Source organism: Bombina bombina, chromosome 8 (assembly GCF_027579735.1).
Source record: "Bombina bombina isolate aBomBom1 chromosome 8, aBomBom1.pri, whole genome shotgun sequence".
NCBI lineage: Eukaryota > Metazoa > Chordata > Amphibia > Anura > Bombinatoridae > Bombina > Bombina bombina.
Window position 1 is genome coordinate 124,450,411 of NC_069506.1, and position 19,579 is coordinate 124,469,989.

The 19,579-nt window shown below is 41.9% G+C and overlaps 1 protein-coding gene across 1 annotated transcript in view; it reads right to left on the reverse strand.

Annotated features, from left to right (window-relative positions):
• FOXJ3 (forkhead box J3) overlaps positions 1-19,579 on the reverse strand; it is a 379,709-nt gene that overhangs the window by 20,664 nt on the left and 339,466 nt on the right. The window contains exon 10 of the mRNA XM_053690556.1: positions 10,519-10,992. Within this exon, the coding sequence (XP_053546531.1) occupies positions 10,519-10,992 (474 nt within the window). The remainder of the gene's footprint in view (positions 1-10,518; positions 10,993-19,579) is intronic.

The following is a 19,579-nucleotide window of genomic DNA, read 5'->3' on the forward strand; positions in this document are numbered from 1 at the left end:
ACATTCAAAAACAAAACAAAAACAAATCAGTGACCAATATAGCCACCTTTCTTTGCAAGGACACTCAAAAGCCTGCCATCCATGGATTCTGTCAGTGTTTTGATCTGTTCACCATCAACATTGCGTGCAGCAGCAACCACAGCCTCCCAGACACTGTTCAGAGAGGTGTACTGTTTTCCCTCCTTGTAAATCTCACATTTGATGATGGACCACAGGTTCTCAATGGGGTTCAGATCAGGTGAACAAGGAGGCCATGTCATTAGATTTTCTTCTTTTATACCCTTTCTTGCCAGCCACGCTGTGGAGTACTTGGACGCGTGTGATGGAGCATTGTCCTGCATGAAAATCATGTTTTTCTTGAAGGATGCAGACTTCTTCCTGTACCACTGCTTGAAGAAGGTGTCTTCCAGAAACTGGCAGTAGGACTGGGAGTTGAGCTTGACTCCATCCTCAACCCGAAAAGGCCCCACAAGCTCATCTTTGATGATACCAGCCCAAACCAGTACTCCACCTCCACCTTGCTGGCGTCTGAGTCGGACTGGAGCTATATGCCCTTTACCAATCCAGCCACGGGCCCATCCATCTGGCCCATCAAGACTCACTCTCATTTCATTAGTCCATAAAACCTTAGAAAAATCAGTCTTGAGATATTTCTTGGCCCAGTCTTGACGTTTCAGCTTGTGTGTCTTGTTCAGTGGTGGTCGTCTTTCAGCCTTTCTTACCTTGGCCATGTCTCTGAGTATTGCACACATTGTGCTTTTGGGCACTCCAGTGATGTTGCAGCTCTGAAATATGGCCAAACTGGTGGCAAGTGGCATCTTGGCAGCTGCACGCTTGACTTTTCTCAGTTCATGGGCAGTTATTTTGCGCCTTGGTTTTTCCACACGCTTCTTGCGACCCTGTTGACTATTTTGAATGAAACGCTTGATTGTTCGATGATCACACTTCAGAAGCTTTGCAATTTTAAGAGTGCTGCATCCCTCTGCAAGATATCTCACTATTTTTGACTTTTCTGAGCCTGTCAAGTCCTTCTTTTGACCCATTTTGTCAAAGGAAAGGAAGTTGCCTAATAATTATGCACACCTGATATAGGGTGTTGATGTCATTAGACCACACCCCTTCTCATTACAGAGATGCACATCACCTAATATGCTTAATTGGTAGTAGGCTTTCAAGCCTATACAGCTTGGAGTAAGACAACATGCATAAAGAGGATGATGTGGTCAAAATACTCATTTGCCTAATAATTCTGCACTCCCTGTATAAAGAATTAGGAAGAAAAGGCACTTATAATTAATAATTATAATTAAAAGTCTGAGGACGGGGGTAACCCCGAAAACGTTCACATCAGTAAAAGTCTTCACTTTTAATTATACGGAGAGTGTCTTTTCTTCCTAATTATTTATGCAATATTTAAAGTGCACCCTGGATGCTGTTTGGTAATAGTGGGTGCGGAATCCACTTTGGACTTTTATATATATATATATATATATATATATATATATATATATATATATATATATATCTCACACACATACACAGTATCTCACAAAAGTGACCCCTCACATTTGTGTAAATATTTTATTATATCTTTTCATGTGACAACACTGAAGAAATGACACTTTGCTACAATGTAAAGTAGTGAGTGTACAGCCTGTATAACAGTGTAAATTTGCTGTCCCCTCAAAATAACTCAACACACAGCCATTAAAGGGACATTAAACCCAAAACTTTTCTTTCATGATTCAGATAGAGAATAAAAATTTTAAAAAGTTTCCAATTTTCTTCTATTATCAAATGTTTTTCATTCTCATGTTATTCTCTGTTGAAGAGATACCTAGGTAGGTACGTGTACATGTCTGCAGCCCTACATGACAGGAAATAGTGCTGCCATCTAGTGCTCCTGCTAATGTATAACATTGTTGCAAAACTGCTGCTGTATAGTGCTGCAGACACGTGCACATTCTTGAGCTTACATTTCTGCTTTTCAAATAAGAATAACAAGAAAACAAAGAAAATATGATAATAGAAGTCAATTAGAAAGTTGTTTAAAAGTGTATGTTCTATCTAAATCATGAAAGAAAACATTTGGGTTTAATGTCCCTTTAATGTCTAAACCGTTGGCAACAAAAGTGAGTACACCCCTAAGTGGAAATGTCCAAATTGGGCCCAAAGTGTCAATATTTTGTGTGGCCACCATTATTTTCCAGCACTGTCTTGGGCATGGAGTTCACCAGAGCTTCATAGGTTGCCACTGGGGTCCTCTTCCACTCCTCCATGACGACATCACGGAGCTGGTGGATGTTAGAGACCTTGCGCTCCCCACCTTTCGTTTGAGGATGCCCCACAGATGCTCAATAGGGTTTAGGTCTTGAGACATGCTTGGCCAGTCCATCACCTTTACCCTCAGCTTCTTTAGCAAGACAGTGGTCGTCTTGGAGGTGTGTTTGGAGTCGTTATGTTGGAATACTGCCCTGCGGCCCAGTCTCCGAAGGGAGGGAATCATGCTCTGCTTCAGTATGTCACAGTACATGTTGGCTTCCACCACAATGCTTGACTGTAGGCAAGACACAGTTGTCTTTGTACTCCTCACCTGGTTGCCGCCACACATGCTTGACACCATCTGAACCAAATAAGCTTATCTTGGTCTCATCGGACCATAGGACATAGTTCCAGTAATCAATGTCCATAGTCTGCTTGTCTTCAGAAAACTGTTTACAGGCTTTCTTGTGCATCATCTTTATAAGAGGCTTCCTTCTGGGATGAAAGCCGTGCAGACCAATTTGATGCAGTGTGCGGCGTATGGTCTGAGCACTGACAGGCTGACCCCCCACCCCTTCAACCTCTGCAGCATTGCTGGCAGCACTCATACGTCTGAACTTATTATATAGACCTAAATATCTATACTGTATTTTATTTTTTTCTGGCAACATTCAATATACCTTTTAATTTCCTCCTTAACAGCTATGTACCCTGTAAGTTGCCTGTTACAAGGGACTTCCAGGGCTGTAAGAGTGCAGGTCATTCAGTATGAGGCATGCAGAAATAACGTAGTCTCGCTGCTGTCGGTGAGATTGGCACTATTACAGCTCTGTAAGCACTAGCGATAGCCACTCATTAAGGGATTTAAATTAAGGGGTTTTAAATAGTTAAATGTGTCATTAGTGTTTCTGATACCACACATATTGGCAACAAAAGTAATTTTTCTGGCGAGCCGCCATTTTAGCAAACATTCTCCCATAAAACAATACCATATTTCAACTCATATCTATGAAAAGGAATGCAAGTCACCCTATGTACAGTAGGGCTGCACGATTAATTGCATATGCGATTTTAAAACCGCGATTAATTGTCGCGATTTTAAAACCGCAAGGAGTCGTGATTTTTTCCTACATAAAAAATTCCTTTAGAAGTGGCTGTAATGCATTGATTTACTTGTGATTTCTTGCAAACCAGCTCCATCTAGTGGTTGCTTTTAGCACACATTTGTAAAATGGCTCTTTTACTTTCACTTTCTGTTCTCATAAGCAGCGGATCAATCTAGAAATCTAAAAGCAGAGCCCATAAAGGAATGAAGAGCAGAGAAAGCCACTTACTTATATTACCCCCTAGGGACGTCAGCAGTCTGAGACTTAGGGTATGTAAACATTATGGTACCTCCCACGCAATCTCCTGCTCTCTGAGAAACGGCTTAAATACATAGCAGATGCAGTTAACCCCACGGCTCCCAAAAAGGCTAAAACTGCAGTCCCCATCTGCTGCTGGATTAACTTAACTCCATCTACAATGTATTTTATATCAGCAAGGCACAGCATTTCTGAAAGGAGCAGCCCCCCACCCCCACTGCTATATGCCTGTAATGGATTCCTGGACAGGAGCAGGGCTCATTTTCAGTCAAATTAAAATGTTTAAAAAAGAAGTAGAAAAAAACATAATTTATGCTTACCTGATAAATTCCTTTCTTCTGTTGTGTGATCAGTCCACGGGTCATCATTACTTCTGGGATATAACTCCTCCCCAACAGGAAATGCAAGAGGATTCACCCAGCAGAGCTGCATATAGCTCCTCCCCTCTACGTCAGTCCCAGTCATTCGACCAAGAAACAACGAGAAAGGAGTAACCAAGGGTGAAGTGGTGACTGGAGTATAATTTAAAAGATATTTACCTGCCTTAAAACAGGGCGGGCCGTGGACTGATCACACAACAGAAGAAAGGAATTTATCAGGTAAGCATAAATTATGTTTTCTTCTGTTATGTGTGATCAGTCCACGGGTCATCATTACTTCTGGGATACCAATACCAAAGCAAAAGTACACGGATGACGGGAGGGATAGGCAGGCTCATTATACAGAAGGAACCACTGCCTGAAGAACCTTTCTCCCAAAAATAGCCTCCGAAGAAGCAAAAGTGTCAAATTTGTAAAATTTGGAAAAAGTATGAAGCGAAGACCAAGTTGCAGCCTTGCAAATCTGTTCAACAGAGGCCTCATTCTTAAAGGCCCAAGTGGAAGCCACAGCTCTAGTGGAGTGAGCTGTAATTCTTTCAGGAGGCTGCTGTCCAGCAGTCTCATAGGCTAAACGTATTATGCTACGAAGCCAAAAAGAGAGAGAGGTAGCAGAAGCTTTTTGACCTCTCCTCTGTCCAGAGTAAACGACAAACAAGGAAGAAGTTTGGCGAAAATCTTTAGTTGCCTGCAAGTAGAACTTGAGGGCACGAACTACATCCAGATTGTGTAAAAGACGTTCCTTCTTTGAAGAAGGATTTGGACACAAGGATGGGACAACAATCTCTTGATTGATGTTCCTGTTAGTGACTACCTTAGGTAAGAACCCAGGTTTAGTACGCAGAACTACCTTGTCTGAGTGAAAAATCAGATAAGGGGAATCACAATGTAAGGCTGATAACTCAGAGACTCTTCGAGCCGAGGAAATAGCCATTAAAAACAGAACTTTCCAAGATAACATTTTTATATCAATGGAATGAAGGGGTTCAAACGGAACACCCTGTAAAACGTTAAGAACTAAGTTTAAACTCCATGGTGGAGCAACAGCTTTAAACACAGGCTTGATCCTAGCTAAAGCCTGACAAAAGGACTGGACGTCTGGATTTTCTGACAGACGTCTGTGTAACAAGATGGACAGAGCTGAAATCTGTCCCTTTAATGAACTAGCTGATAAACCCTTTTCTAAACCTTCTTGTAGAAAAGACAATATCCTAGCGATCCTAACCTTACTCCAGGAGTAACCTTTGGATTCGCACCAGTATAGGTATTTCCGCCATATTTTATGGTAAATCCTTCTGGTAACAGGCTTCCTAGCCTGAATCAGGGTATCAATAACCGACTCAGAAAAACCACGTTTTGATAAAATCAAGCGTTCAATTTCCAAGCAGTCAGCTTCAGAGAAGTTAGATTTTGATGTTTGAATGGACCCTGTATCAGAAGGTCCTGTCTTAGAGGTAGAGACCAAGGCGGACAGGATGACATGTCCACTAGATCTGCATACCAAGTCCTGCGTGGCCAAGCAGGTGCTATTAGAATTACTGATGCTCTCTCCTGTTTGATTTTGGCAATCAATCGAGGAAGCAGCGGGAAGGGTGGAAACACATAAGCCATCCTGAAGTTCCAAGGTGCTGTCAAAGCATCTATCAGAACTGCTCCCGGATCCCTGGATCTGGACCCGTAGCGAGGAAGTTTGGCGTTCTGGCGAGACGCCATGAGATCTATCTCTGGTTTGCCCCAACGTCGAAGTATTTGGGCAAAGACCTCCGGATGAAGTTCCCACTCCCCCGGATGAAGAGTCTGGCGACTCAAGAAATCCGCCTCCCAGTTCTCCACTCCCGGGATGTGGATTGCTGACAGGTGGCAAGAGTGAGACTCTGCCCAGCGAATTATCTTTGATACTTCCATCATTGCTAGGGAGCTTCTTGTCCCTCCCTGATGGTTGATGTAAGCTACAGTCGTGATGTTGTCCGACTGAAACCTGATGAACCCCCGAGTTATTAACTGGGGCCAAGCCAGAAGGGCATTGAGAACTGCTCTCAATTCCAGAATGTTTATTGGAAGGAGACTCTCCTCCTGATTCCATAGTCCCTGAGCCTTCAGAGAATTCCAGACAGCGCCCCAACCTAGTAGGCTGGCGTCTGTTGTTACAATTGTCCAGTCTGGCCTGCTGAATGGCATTCCCCTGGACAGGTGTGGCCGATGAAGCCACCATAGAAGAGAATTTCTGGTCTCTTGATTCAGATTCAGAGTAGGGGACAAATCTGAGTAATCCCCATTCCACTGACTTAGCATGCATAATTGCAGCGGTCTGAGGTGTAGGCGTGCAAAAGGTACTATGTCCATTGCCGCTACCATTAAGCCGATCACCTCCATGCATTGAGCTACTGACGGGTGTTGAATGGAATGAAGGACGCGGCATGCATTTTGAAGTTTTGTTAACCTGTCTTCTGTCAGGTAAATCTTCATTTCTACAGAATCTATAAGAGTCCCCAAGAATAGAACTCTTGTGAGAGGAAAGAGAGAACTCTTCTTTTCGTTCACTTTCCATCCATGCGACCTTAGAAATGCCAGAACTAATTCTGTATGAGACTTGGCAGTTTGAAAGCTTGAAGCTTGTATTAGAATGTCGTCTAGGTACGGAGCTACCGAAATCCCTCGCGGTCTTAGTACCGCTAGAAGGGCACCCAGAACCTTTGTGAAGATTCTTGGAGCCGTAGCCAATCCGAATGGAAGAGCTACAAACTGGTAGTGCCTGTCTAAGAAGGCAAACCTTAGATACCGGTGATGATCTTTGTGGATCGGTATGTGAAGGTAAGCATCCTTTAAATCCACTGTGGTCATGTACTGACCCTCTTGGATCATGGGTAAGATTGTCCGAATAGTTTCCATTTTGAACGATGGAACTCTTAGGAATTTGTTTAGAGTCTTTAAATTTAAGATTGGCCTGAAAGTTCCCTCTTTTTTGGGAACCACAAACAGGTTTGAGTAGAACCCTTGTCCTTGTTCCGACCACGGAACCGGATGGATCACTCCCATTGTTAACAGATCTTGTACGCAGCGTAGAAACGCTTCTTTCTTTATCTGGTTTGTTGACAACCTTGACAGATGAAATCTCCCTCTTGGGGGAGATAATTTGAAGTCTAGAAGGTATCCCTGAGATATGATCTCTAGTGCCCAGGGATCCTGAACATCTCTTGCCCAGGCCTGGGCGAAGAGAGAGAGTCTGCCCCCTACTAGATCCGGTCCCGGATCGGGGGCTCTCGGTTCATGCTGTCTTTGGGGCAGCAGCAGGTTTCCTGGCCTGCTTGCTCTTGTTCCAGGACTGGTTAGGCTTCCAGCCTTGCCTGTAACGAGCAACAGCTCCTTCCTGTTTTGGTGCAGTGGAGGTTGATGCTGCTCCTGTTTTGAAATTCCGAAAGGGACGAAAATTAGACTGTCTAGCCTTAGCTTTGGCCTTGTCTTGAGGTAGGGCGTGGCCCTTACCTCCCGTAATGTCAGCGATAATTTCTTTCAAACCGGGCCCGAATAAGGACTGCCCCTTGAAAGGTATATTAAGTAATTTGGACTTAGAAGTAACATCAGCTGACCAGGATTTTAGCCACAGTGCCCTGCGTGCCTGTATGGCGAATCCTGAGTTCTTAGCCGTAAGTTTGGTTAAATGTACTACGGCCTCCGAAATGAAAGAATTAGCTAGTTTAAGGACTCTAAGCCTGTCCGTAATGTCGTCTAGCGTAGAGGAACTAAGGTTCTCTTCAAGCGATTCAATCCAAAATGCTGCCGCAGCCGTAATCGGCGCGATACATGCAAGGGGTTGTAATATAAAACCTTGTTGAACAAACATTTTCTTAAGGTAACCCTCTAATTTTTTATCCATTGGATCTGAGAAAGCACAGCTATCCTCCACCGGGATAGTGGTACGCTTAGCTAAAGTAGAAACTGCTCCCTCCACCTTGGGGACCGTTTGCCATAAGTCCCGAGTGGTGGCGTCTATTGGAAACATCTTTCTAAATATTGGAGGGGGTGAGAACGGCACACCGGGTCTATCCCACTCCTTAGTAACAATTTCAGTTAGTCTCTTAGGTATAGGAAAAACGTCAGTACTCGCCGGTACCGCAAAGTATTTATCCAACCTACACAGTTTCTCTGGTATTGCAACAGTGTTACAATCGTTGAGAGCTGCTAAGACCTCCCCTAGTAGTACACGGAGGTTCTCCAATTTAAATTTAAAATTTGAAATATCTGAGTCCAATCTGTTTGGATCAGAACCGTCACCCACAGAATGAAGCTCTCCGTCCTCATGCTCTGCGAGCTGTGACGCAGTATCAGACATGGCCCTAGCATTGTCAGCGCACTCTGTTCTCACCCCAGAGTGATCACGCTTGCCTCTTAGTTCAGGTAATTTAGACAAAACTTCAGTCATAACAGTAGCCATATCTTGTAATGTTATCTGTAATGGCCGCCCAGATGTACTAGGCGCCAAAATATCACGCACCTCCCGGGCGGGAGATGCAGGTACTGTCGCGTGAGGCGAGTTAGTCGGCATAACTCTCCCCTCGCTGTTTGGTGAAATTTGTTCACATTGTACAGATTGACTTTTATTTAAAGTAGCATCAATACAGTTAGTACATAAATTTCTATTGGGCTCCACCTTGGCATTGGAACAAATGACACAGATATCTTCCTCTGAGTCAGACATGTTTAACACACTAGCAAAAAAACTTACAACTTGGTTATAATCTTTTTTAGCAAAAAACGTACTGTGCCTCAAAGAGGTACTAACGATTAAATGACAGTTGAAATAATGAACTGAAAAACAGTTATTGCATCAAATTTTAAAACAACACAACTTTTAGCAAAGGTTTGTTCCCATTAGTAAAAAACAACACTAATTAAATTTGTACATAAGAAAACAAAACAACGTTTTTTATACACAGTCACTATAAGAATTCTCACAGCTCTGCTGAGAGAATTTACCTCCCTTCAAAGAAGTTTGAAGACCCCTGAGATCTGTCAGAGATGAACCGGATCATGCAGGACATATAAAAGTAGCTGACTGGAATTTTTTGATGCGTAGCAAAGAGCGCCAAAAACGGCCCCTCCCTCTCCCACACAGCAGTGAAGAGAAACGAAACTGTCACAATTAAAGCAAAAAACTGCCAAGTGGAAAATAATGCCCAAACATTTATTCACACAGTACCTCAGCAATGTAAACGATTCTACATTCCAGCAAAAACGTTTAACATGAGAATAGTTATTAAAAGGATTAGTGACCTTAACACAGTAGTTCCGGTGAAATACCATCCCCAGAATACTGAAGTGTATACATACATGTCATTTTAACGGTATGGCAGGCTTTTCTCATCAATTCCATTCAGAAAACAAAAACTGCCACATACCTCAATGCAGATTCATCTGCCCGCTGTCCCCTGATCTGAAGCCTTTACCTCCCTCAGATGGTCGAGAACAGCAATATGATCTTAACGACTCCGGTTAAAATCATAGTAAAAAAATCTCTGTCAGATTCTTCCTCAAACTCTGCCAGAGAAGTAATAACACGCTCCGGTGCTATTTTAAAATAACAAACTTTTGATTGAAGTCATAAAAACTAAGTATAATCACCGTAGTCCTCTCACACATCCTATCTAGTCGTTGGGTGCAAGAGAATGACTGGGACTGACGTAGAGGGGAGGAGCTATATGCAGCTCTGCTGGGTGAATCCTCTTGCATTTCCTGTTGGGGAGGAGTTATATCCCAGAAGTAATGATGACCCGTGGACTGATCACACATAACAGAAGAAATATATATAATATACTATATATATATATATATATATATATATATATATATATAAAATATACTATATATATATATATATATATATATATATATATATATATATGTGTGTGTGCGTGTGTGTGTGTGTGTGTGTGTATGTGGCTTACACTGCTTCATTTGTTAATCATACCACTGTCCACAGTTAGAATGACTGTCCAAGAAAACATGACATGTTGTGTGTCATAAGACCTAATAACTGGCTAGTGGCTACTATTTAATCACATCACAGGCAGCAAATTTTATTTTAACTATTTTGTGGTTTGTATTTTTATGCTCCAAGAGTGTATTGGACATTGAGAAACATGTACATTAAGATTCTGTAGTGTTAAATAAACTTTATAATGCACAATGAAGGTGTTATAGTCATTTATAAGAAAATCGAGATTAAATCGCAATTTTTTTTTAAAAAAAAGCGATTTTTTTTTTTTTTGCCCATATCGCCCAGTCCTAATGTATAGTTATCTATTAATTTCGTAAACTCTAGAATCTGCCCACTGGTAGCATTTCAGTTACTTCTTATTAGTTCAGTTTGCTTAGTAGCTACATCTTTATTTTAGCCATTAACCAGTAGTACCAGTTATTTCACGCTGTCTGGTGTTCTATAAGCAGTCTCTGATACCTATAAATGAATATTCTTATCACTTATGTTGATAAATACAAATGAAATAACAGGCACTTACCAGCACCACAAGGTGTCTGTTGCTGAGTTAGAGACGTCTGATGTGCTAAGGACTGATGGTTTGGATGATGCTGTAAATGCTGATGGGCAGGATTCTGTGCACGTTGCTGCTGATGCTGTTGGTGTGGCGATTGCTGGTGCGGAGACTGTTGGTGTTGGTGATGAGGCGACTGGTGATGTGGAGATTGTTGATGACAGTGAGATGTGTGCTGTTGACATTGCTGCGGATGCTGGTGATGAACTACGTTGTGGTGTATATGAGGCGACTGGTGTGACTGCTGCGTGTGTAACTGGGTATGTGGTAAATGAACCTGTACAATAGAATCACCTATACTAGTGCCAAGACTGCTCGCATGGCTATTTGTCAGGCTATTTTGGCTATTGTGCTGTTGTGAAATTGTGCTACTAGGGGAGTGTTGATAAGAGCAGGGAGAGTGCGTCTGTTGTGGAGACTCTGAAGGCAAGTTCATCAGTCCTGAAAACACAGAAAATAGAACGATAGATGTTCCCATAGATCTGGTTTCATTTTACATACACAAAAGGTAATGTGCAGTAACAAGAGAACTATAATCCACAGTGCTCTATAACACTTTGTTGTAGGAGAGATTTTACACATACTATATGGGATAAAACATTAATTGGAGTTTTTTTTCTCTCCCTCTGAACAAAGCTTAATTATAAATCACTGCAATTTTGCATAATCAACACGGTTATATGAATATACTTTTTTTTTACCTCTGTGATTACCAAGTTTCTAAGCCTCTGCAGACTAACCCATATTTCCAGTTCTTTTAACATGCACTGAGATAAGAGGTGACCTTCAACGGCTTAGAAATTTGCATATGAGCCGACATCAACAAAGAATAACAAGAGAATAAAGCATATTTGAAAATAAAAGTAAATTGCATGTTCTATCTGAATCATGAAAGACTTTTTCCTTTCATTCTCTAAATAAAAAAATAAAAAAACAGGGGAGGGAGAAAACTTGGAAGTCCATGCAAGAGACAGCCTCTCAGCTATAGGAAGCACGTACAAATCAAATTGTGCTTCACCTTCTATTTTCTTTGAGTTGTTTTTATCATTACATTTAGTGCAATGTATATTTTGAAACTCTCTCCCACTTTTCATTTTGCAAGATAAAACAGTGAGACCTGTCGGTGTAACATGCTTAGAAAATCCAATGAAACATGGGAGAAAACATCATACACACTCAAGGAATGCCCCTGTCCAGCACAATTGCTGAACTTGCGAGACTCATTTCACAGTAGAAATGTATACTTAAATTTTTTTACATTTTGGTACAAATGTAACGGTATTTTGTAACTACACTGTAAATTAAATATGATGATTTCTACTATGTACATTTAATTTAAAAAAAATCTGCTTCCTATAATTTTGCTCCACACTTTTAATATGAATTTGAATACATACTTTAAATTATGATTTTTACATTGCACTTGGAATACCCTTTTAAATTGATAGTTTTATATATTTTACTGTAATGAATGTGTTTCTCCCTTATATAGGTACAAATCACAAATTCCAAAATCCAGACTTTTTCCTACATTTAAAAAAAAACAAAAAAAAAACAGAATTTATGTTTACCTGATAAATTACTTTCTCCAACGGTGTGTCCGGTCCACGGCGTCATCCTTACTTGTGGGATATTCTCTTCCCCAACAGGAAATGGCAAAGAGCCCAGCAAAGCTGGTCACATGATCCCTCCTAGGCTCCGCCTACCCCAGTCATTCGACCGACGTAAAGGAGGAATATTTGCATAGGAGAAACCATATGATACCGTGGTGACTGTAGTTAAAGAAAATAAATTATCAGACCTGATTAAAAAACCAGGGCGGGCCGTGGACCGGACACACCGTTGGAGAAAGTAATTTATCAGGTAAACATAAATTCTGTTTTCTCCAACATAGGTGTGTCCGGTCCACGGCGTCATCCTTACTTGTGGGAACCAATACCAAAGCTTTAGGACACGGATGAAGGGAGGGAGCAAATCAGGTCACCTAAATGGAAGGCACCACGGTTTGCAAAACCTTTCTCCCAAAAATAGCCTCAGAAGAAGCAAAAGTATCAAACTTGTAAAATTTGGTAAAAGTGTGCAGTGAAAACCAAGTCGCTGCCCTACATATCTGATCAACAGAAGCCTCGTTCTTGAAGGCCCATGTGGAAGCCACAGCCCTAGTGGAATGAGCTGTGATTCTTTCAGGAGGCTGCCGTCCGGCAGTCTCATAAGCCAATCTGATGATGCTTTTAATCCAAAAAGAGAGAGAGGTAGAAGTTGCTTTTTGACCTCTCCTTTTACCAGAATAAACAACAAACAAGGAAGATGTTTGTCTAAAATCCTTTGTAGAATCTAAATAGAATTTTAGAGCGCGAACCACATCCAAATTGTGCAACAAACGTTCCTTCTTTGAAACTGGATTCGGACACAAAGAAGGCACGACTATCTCCTGGTTAATGTTTTTGTTAGAAACAACTTTCGGAAGAAAACCAGGTTTAGTACGTAAAACCACCTTATCTGCATGGAAAACCAGATAAGGAGGAGAACACTGCAGAGCAGATAATTCTGAAACTCTTCTAGCAGAAGAAATTGCAACCAAAAACAAAACTTTCCAAGATAATAACTTAATATCAACGGAATGCAAGGGTTCAAACGGAACCCCCTGAAGAACTGAAAGAACTAAGTTGAGACTCCAAGGAGGAGTCAAAGGTTTGTAAACAGGCTTGATTCTAACCAGAGCCTGAACAAAGGCTTGAACATCTGGCACAGCTGCCAGCTTTTTGTGAAGTAACACAGACAAGGCAGAAATCTGTCCCTTCAAGGAACTTGCCGATAATCCTTTCTCCAATCCTTCTTGAAGAAAGGATAGAATCTTAGGAATCTTTACCTTGTTCCAAGGGAATCCTTTAGATTCACACCAACAGATATATTTTTTCCATATTTTGTGGTAAATTTTTCTAGTTACAGGCTTTCTGGCCTGAACAAGAGTATCAATAACAGAATCTGAGAACCCTCGTTTTGATAAGATCAAGCGTTCAATCTCCAAGCAGTCAGCTGGAGTGAGACCAGATTCGGATGTTCGAACGGACCTTGAACAAGAAGGTCTCGTCTCAAAGGTAGCTTCCATGGTGGAGCCGATGACATATTCACCAGATCTGCATACCAAGTCCTGCGTGGCCACGCAGGAGCTATCAAGATCACCGACGCCCTCTCCTGATTGATCCTGGCTACCAGCCTGGGGATGAGAGGAAACGGCGGGAATACATAAGCTAGTTTGAAGGTCCAAGGTGCTACTAGTGCATCTACTAGAGTCGCCTTGGGATCCCTGGATCTGGACCCGTAGCAAGGAACCTTGAAGTTCTGACGAGAGGCCATCAGATCCATGTCTGGAATGCCCCACAATTGAGTAATTTGGGCAAAGATTTCCGGATGGAGTTCCCACTCCCCCGGATGTAATGTCTGACGACTCAGAAAATCCGCTTCCCAATTTTCCACTCCTGGAATGTGGATTGCAGACAGGTGGCAGGAGTGAGTCTCCGCCCATTGAATGATTTTGGTCACTTCTTCCATCGCCAGGGAACTCCTTGTTCCCCCCTGATGGTTGATGTACGCAACAGTCGTCATGTTGTCTGATTGAAACCGTATGAACTTGGCCTTTGCTAGCTGAGGCCAAGCCTTGAGAGCATTGAATATCGCTCTCAGTTCCAGAATATTTATCGGTAGAAGAGATTCTTCCCGAGACCAAAGACCCTGAGCTTTCAGGGGTCCCCAGACCGCGCCCCAGCCCATCAGACTGGCGTCGGTCGTGACAATGACCCACTCTGGTCTGCGGAAGGTCATCCCTTGTGACAGGTTGTCCAGGGACAGCCACCAACGGAGTGAGTCTCTGGTCCTCTGATTTACTTGAATCGTCGGAGACAAGTCTGTATAGTCCCCATTCCACTGACTGAGCATGCACAGTTGTAATGGTCTTAGATGAATGCGCGCAAAAGGAACTATGTCCATTGCCGCTACCATCAAACCTATTACTTCCATGCACTGCGCTATGGAAGGAAGAGGAACGGAATGAAGTGTTTGACAAGAGTTTAGAAGTTTTGTTTTTCTGGCCTCTGTCAGAAAAATCCTCATTTCTAAAGAGTCTAATATTGTTCCCAAGAAGGGAACCCTTGTTGACGGAGATAGAGAACTCTTTTCTACGTTCACTTTCCATCCGTGAGATCTGAGAAAGGCCAGGACTATGTCCGTGTGAGCCTTTGCTTGAGGAAGGGACGACGCTTGAATCAGAATGTCGTCCAAGTAAGGTACTACTGCAATGCCCCTTGGTCTAAGTACCGCTAGAAGGGACCCTAGTACCTTTGTGAAAATCCTTGGAGCAGTGGCTAATCCGAAAGGAAGTGCCACGAACTGGTAATGCTTGTCCAGGAATGCGAACCTTAGGAACCGATGATGTTCCTTGTGGATAGGAATATGTAGATACGCATCCTTTAAATCCACCGTGGTCATGAATTGACCTTCCTGGATGGAAGGAAGAATTGTTCGAATAGTTTCCATTTTGAACGATGGAACCTTGAGAAACTTGTTTAGGATCTTGAGATCCAAGATTGGTCTGAACGTTCCCTCTTTTTTGGGAACTACGAACAGATTGGAGTAGAACCCCATCCCTTGTTCTCCTAATGGAACAGGATGAATCACTCCCATATTTAACAGGTCTTCTACACAATGTAAGAATGCCTGTCTCTTTATGTGGTCTGAAGACAATTGAGACCTGTGGAACCTCCCCCTTGGGGGAGGCCCCTTGAATTCCAGAAGATAACCTTGGGAGACTATTTCTAGTGCCCAAGGATCCAGAACATCTCTTGCCCAAGCCTGAGCGAAGAGAGAGAGTCTGCCCCCCACCAGATCCGGTCCCGGATCGGGGGCCAACATTTCATGCTGTCTTGGTAGCAGTGGCAGGCTTCTTGGCCTGCTTTCCCTTGTTCCAGCCTTGCATTGGTCTCCAGGCTGGCTTGGCTTGAGAAGTATTACCCTCTTGCTTAGAGGACGTAGCACTTGGGGCTGGTCCGTTTCTACGAAAGGGACGAAAATTAGCTTTATTTTTGGCCTTGAAAGACCTATCCTGAGGAAGGGCGTGGCCCTTACCCCCAGTGATATCAGAGATAATCTCTTTCAAGTCAGGGCCAAACAGCGTTTTCCCCTTGAAAGGAATGTTAAGCAATTTGTTCTTGGAAGACGCATCCGCTGACCAAGATTTCAACCAAAGCGCTCTGCGCGCCACAATAGCAAACCCAGAATTTTTCGCCGCTAACCTAGCCAATTGCAAAGTGGCGTCTAGGGTGAAAGAATTAGCCAATTTGAGAGCACGGATTCTGTCCATAATCTCCTCATAAGGAGGAGAATCACTATCGATCGCCTTTTCTAGCTCATCGAACCAGAAACACGCGGCTGTAGTGACAGGGACAATGCATGAAATTGGTTGTAGAAGGTAACCTTGCTGAACAAACATCTTTTTAAGCAAACCTTCTAATTTTTTATCCATAGGATCTTTGAAAGCACAACTATCTTCTATGGGTATAGTGGTGCGTTTGTTTAAAGTAGAAACCGCCCCCTCGACCTTGGGGACTGTCTGCCATAAGTCCTTTCTGGGGTCGACCATGGGAAACAATTTTTTAAATATGGGGGGAGGTACGAAAGGTATACCGGGCCTTTCCCATTCTTTATTTACAATGTCCGCCACCCGCTTGGGTATAGGAAAAGCTTCTGGGGGCCCCGGGACCTCTAGGAACTTGTCCATTTTACATAGTTTCTCTGGGATGATCAAATTCTCACAATCATCCAGAGTGGATAACACCTCCTTAAGCAGAGCGCGGAGATGTTCCAACTTAAATTTAAATGTAATCACATCGGGTTCAGCTTGTTGAGAAATTTTCCCTGAATCTGAAATTTCTCCCTCAGACAAAACCTCCCTGGCCCCCTCAGACTGGTGTAGGGGCATATCAGAACCATTATCATCAGCGTCCTCATGCTCTTCAGTATCTAAAACAGAGCAGTCGCGCTTACGCTGATAAGTGGGCATTTTGGCTAAAATGTTTTTGATAGAATTATCCATTACAGCCGTTAATTGTTGCATAGTAAGGAGTATTGGCGCGCTAGATGTACTAGGGGCCTCCTGAGTGGGCAAGACTGGTGTAGACGAAGGAGGGAATGATGCAGTACCATGCTTACTCCCCTCACTTGAGGAATCATCTTGGGCATCATTTTCAGTGTCACATAAATCACATCTATTTAAATGAGAAGGAACCTTGGCTTCCCCACATTCAGAACACAGTCTATCTGGTAGTTCAGACATGTTAAACAGGCATAAACTTGATACCAAAGTACAAAAAACGTTTTAAAATAAAACCGTTACTGTCACTTTAAATTTTAAACTGAACACACTTTATTACTGCAATTGCGAAAAAGTATGAAGGAATTGTTCAAAATTCACCAAAATTTCACCACAGTGTCTTAAAGCCTTAAAAGTATTGCACACCAAATTTGGAAGCTTTAACCCTTAAAATAACGGAACCGGAGCCGTTTTTATCTTTAACCCCTTTACAGTCCCTGGTATCTGCTTTGCTGAGACCCAACCAAGCCCAAAGGGGAATACGATACCAAATGACGCCTTCAGAAAGTCTTTTTTATGTATCAGAGCTCCTCACACATGCGACTGCATGTCATGCTTCTCAAAAACAAGTGCGCAATACCGGCGCGAAAATGAGGCTCTGCCTATGATTAGGGAAAGCCCCTAGAGAATAAGGTGTCTAAAACAGTGCCTGCCGATATTATTTTACAAAAATACCCATATTAAATGATTCCTCAAGGCTAAATATGTTATATATGAATCGATTTAGCCCAGAAAATGTCTACAGTCTTAACAAGCCCTTGTGAAGCCCTTATTTACTCTGTAATAAAAATGGCTTACCGGATCCCATAGGGAAAATGACAGCTTCCAGCATTACATCGTCTTGTTAGAATGTGTCATACCTCAAGCAGCAAAAGTCTGCTCACTGTTCCCCCAACTGAAGTTAATTCCTCTCAACAGTCCTGTGTGGAACAGCCATCGATTTTAGTAACGGTTGCTAAAATCATTTTCCTCTTACAAACAGAAATCTTCATCTCTTTTCTGTTTCAGAGTAAATAGTACATACCAGCACTATTTTAAAATAACAAACTCTTGATTGAATAAGAAAAACTACAGTTAAACACTAAAAAACTCTAAGCCATCTCCGTGGAGATGTTGCCTGTACAACGGCAAAGAGAATGACTGGGGTAGGCGGAGCCTAGGAGGGATCATGTGACCAGCTTTGCTGGGCTCTTTGCCATTTCCTGTTGGGGAAGAGAATATCCCACAAGTAAGGATGACGCCGTGGACCGGACACACCTATGTTGGAGAAAAACCCATTACCAGTAAGTCACAATCTTCTCTGCCTGCATCTTTGGTTTGGTTTTTGTGCTCTAAAAGGCAAATGCTAGTCTATATTTATTTAAAACAACAGCTATTATCTTTTTGACTACAGTACTGTATCATCTTTCTGATGGTACTATGTATACAAAAGTATTAAATTGACATAAACTAGCTTTAGGCTGCGTGTATAAAATGTACTGTAACCCTTGGTCCATCCCCTCTCCGAGCTGTTCCATTTTACAGATGCAAATATACAGCTATTCCAAAATTCAGACTATTCTGAAATCCAAACCTTATACAGAAATCTAGATTATGACCCTTAACGAGAATATGCAGCTATCTGGGTAAATTTGCCGTTAGAGCATCTCTTGAAAAAACCTCATAACCCTGAGGGATCTTTTTAGAAAACCTCTGCTGAGAGGAGAGCTTTAGAGAATTAGGCACAGAGAGAACATTGAAGTCTTCATTGCTTTAAAAGAATTAAACATTTACATTAGATTCAAACTGAGAGAATGAAAAGTTCAATCAACATCACAGACAGATTAAGCACTGTACATTTTTAAACACCTTTCCAATTTACTTCTTTTATATAATTTGCTTCATTCTCTTGGTATCCTTTGTTTAAAAGCATTTCTAGATATGCTCAGGAGATGGGAGCTAACTGCTGATTGGTGTCTGCACATATATCCCTCTTGTGATTGGCTTACTGGTGTGTTCAGCTAGCTTCTAGTAGTCCATTTCTGTTCTTTCAAGAAAGGATACCAAGAGAATAAAGCAAAATTGATCATAGAAGTAAATTAGAAAAATGTTTACAATTGTATGCTTTATCTAAATCATGAAAGAAATATTTTGGGTTTTCATATCCCTTTAATGTGTTTCCATCGACTTGTTGCAGAGTATAAGATGTATTAAGAAATTGTTCCTTTAAGTATATTTTTGAACATGAAATAGCCATTTCTGTTATTTGAAACCATAACCCAATGAAATTGGCTGAGCTTGCAGGGAGAACGGACCCCATTAGCTTATCTCTATTTTTACACAAAACCATCCTTATCTTTTCTCAGTATACACAGTGAAACAAATAGAGAGAACTATGGATAAGTAACATTTTCCTCTCTGCCTCACCCCCACCTAGAGTATGATTTTTTTCTAAACCAGCTTGTTTTCATAGCTTTTCTATAACCAGTATTAAGTATTGGGGATGCAACAGGCAAAACAGCTTTCTCAAATCACACAATAAAGGTAAACAAGCTATCTGTAAACAATTAATTACACCTAGCAGGTAAAAAAGATAATTGGGAAAACATTAAAGGAACTATAAAAAAAAAAAAACATCACAAAACACCGTCCCTTTAACATCAAGATTGTCTGAAGGTGAGTGAACCTCTTGTACCTATCTTAAGCTCATAAATCAGAGACACCCCACAACCTACAGAAACTATAACATTCCATGAAAACACTATTTATCCTATATAATAAAAGGCCAGGTATGTTTGTCAGATGCAGTAGAGACTGCATGAGGACAAACATACCTGGCATTGAGCAGCAGAGGAGTGTGCACTGGGGAAGCTGCCTGGTGGGGGCGTGCTGTGATGGGGGCGT